The sequence below is a fragment of the Condylura cristata genome, unplaced genomic scaffold (genome assembly GCF_000260355.1).
Source record: "Condylura cristata isolate star-nosed mole 26May11 unplaced genomic scaffold, ConCri1.0 scaffold00009, whole genome shotgun sequence".
In the NCBI taxonomy this organism is placed as follows: domain Eukaryota; kingdom Metazoa; phylum Chordata; class Mammalia; order Eulipotyphla; family Talpidae; genus Condylura; species Condylura cristata.
This window is the reverse complement of record NW_004567110.1, coordinates 32,740,137-32,741,288: the sequence shown is the minus strand read 5'-3', so window position 1 is coordinate 32,741,288 and position 1,152 is coordinate 32,740,137. Positions and strand designations below refer to the sequence as shown.

General features: G+C 38.1%; 1 protein-coding gene across 1 annotated transcript in view; it reads left to right on the top strand.

Moving 5' to 3' along the window:
• The window catches only part of LRRC69 (leucine rich repeat containing 69), a 60,200-nt gene extending 59,273 nt beyond the window's left edge, over positions 1–927 (top strand). Inside the window, exon 8 of the mRNA XM_004679737.1 lies at positions 817–927. Coding sequence (XP_004679794.1) covers positions 817–927 — 111 coding nt within the window. The remainder of the gene's footprint in view (positions 1–816) is intronic.
• Positions 928–1,152: the final 225 nt, after the last annotated feature.

The following is a 1,152-nucleotide window of genomic DNA, read 5'->3' as shown; positions in this document are numbered from 1 at the left end:
GAGACAGTGTGGGGAGCAGAACAGGCAGATCGACAAAGTACACTGCTGAGGGGAGCAGCAGGCGGGTCAGGAGAGGTCTGCCACACCATGTGGTCACCTCCGGGGCAGGTGGGAATCGAACACATGCGGAAGTGGCTTTATCTTCTTAGTGGTGCGCCACCAGGGAGGGCCCACAAGTTGTTTTTAAGGCACACAAAGGTAGGCTTTTGAAGTTGCTATCATTTCAAACACTGCTGGTCAGGACACATGTAATAGGTTGGGGAACAGGAGTTTTTACTGGTTTTTGCACTGAGGGGTAAGGTCAGCGCTATTTGATGTGTTAAAACTTAAGTCATATACTGGATAACTTGCCAGGGAAGATCTTAATGAACATTGCAGATAGCTTAATAAAGAATACTAGAAAGATTAATTCCCATTTCAATGGGTAAGGAATGCTGGACAGGCTAAAACATACGCCTACTGGAGAACTGAATATATATTTGCTGGTTGATTAAGTTAATATCCCTGTAGGACAGAGGCATTTTTGTGTGGATTTCGTACAATTTTTCACATTCCTTGAAAACATTTTATGGTTAGACAATGTATTTGGATAAAAACACAGAAAATTGCTTATCATTTGAACTCTATTTAATGTTTAATATGCTTTTCTAGCTAGTAATTTGTTTATTTGGAGTTGGAAAATAGCAAATCAAGCATAAATAGCGTCCTTCAGAAATCAGGAAAAGTCTGAGAAAACTAGTATTTTTCCATATATATTTTATTAAAAAGTATATATTGAACACTGCCTGAATTTTATTTTTAATCTTTACTTTATAGACTTGGAAGATAAGCAAAAATCTACGGCTGTTGCCTCTTCAAGTATTCATTTGTTCTTACAAATGTTTTAGTCAACGTGGCTTCAACCTCTTTGGAATTGCTCAACTGTAGAGCAGGGCAGAACTCACTTAGGGCCTTGCATGATAATACTCACAGTCAGATGATGTCTGGCTCTGGTGCCCTGCATTGTCTCTCCTCTGTCAATACATTCCACAAAGGAATTCAATGGTAAAGACCTTCATTTAAGCACCAAAATGTACCTTTAGATTTCAAACTCTAGGTATGCTTTTTTTCCTCTGACTTAAAAACAAAATAAAAAAAGTAAAAGAATAAAGA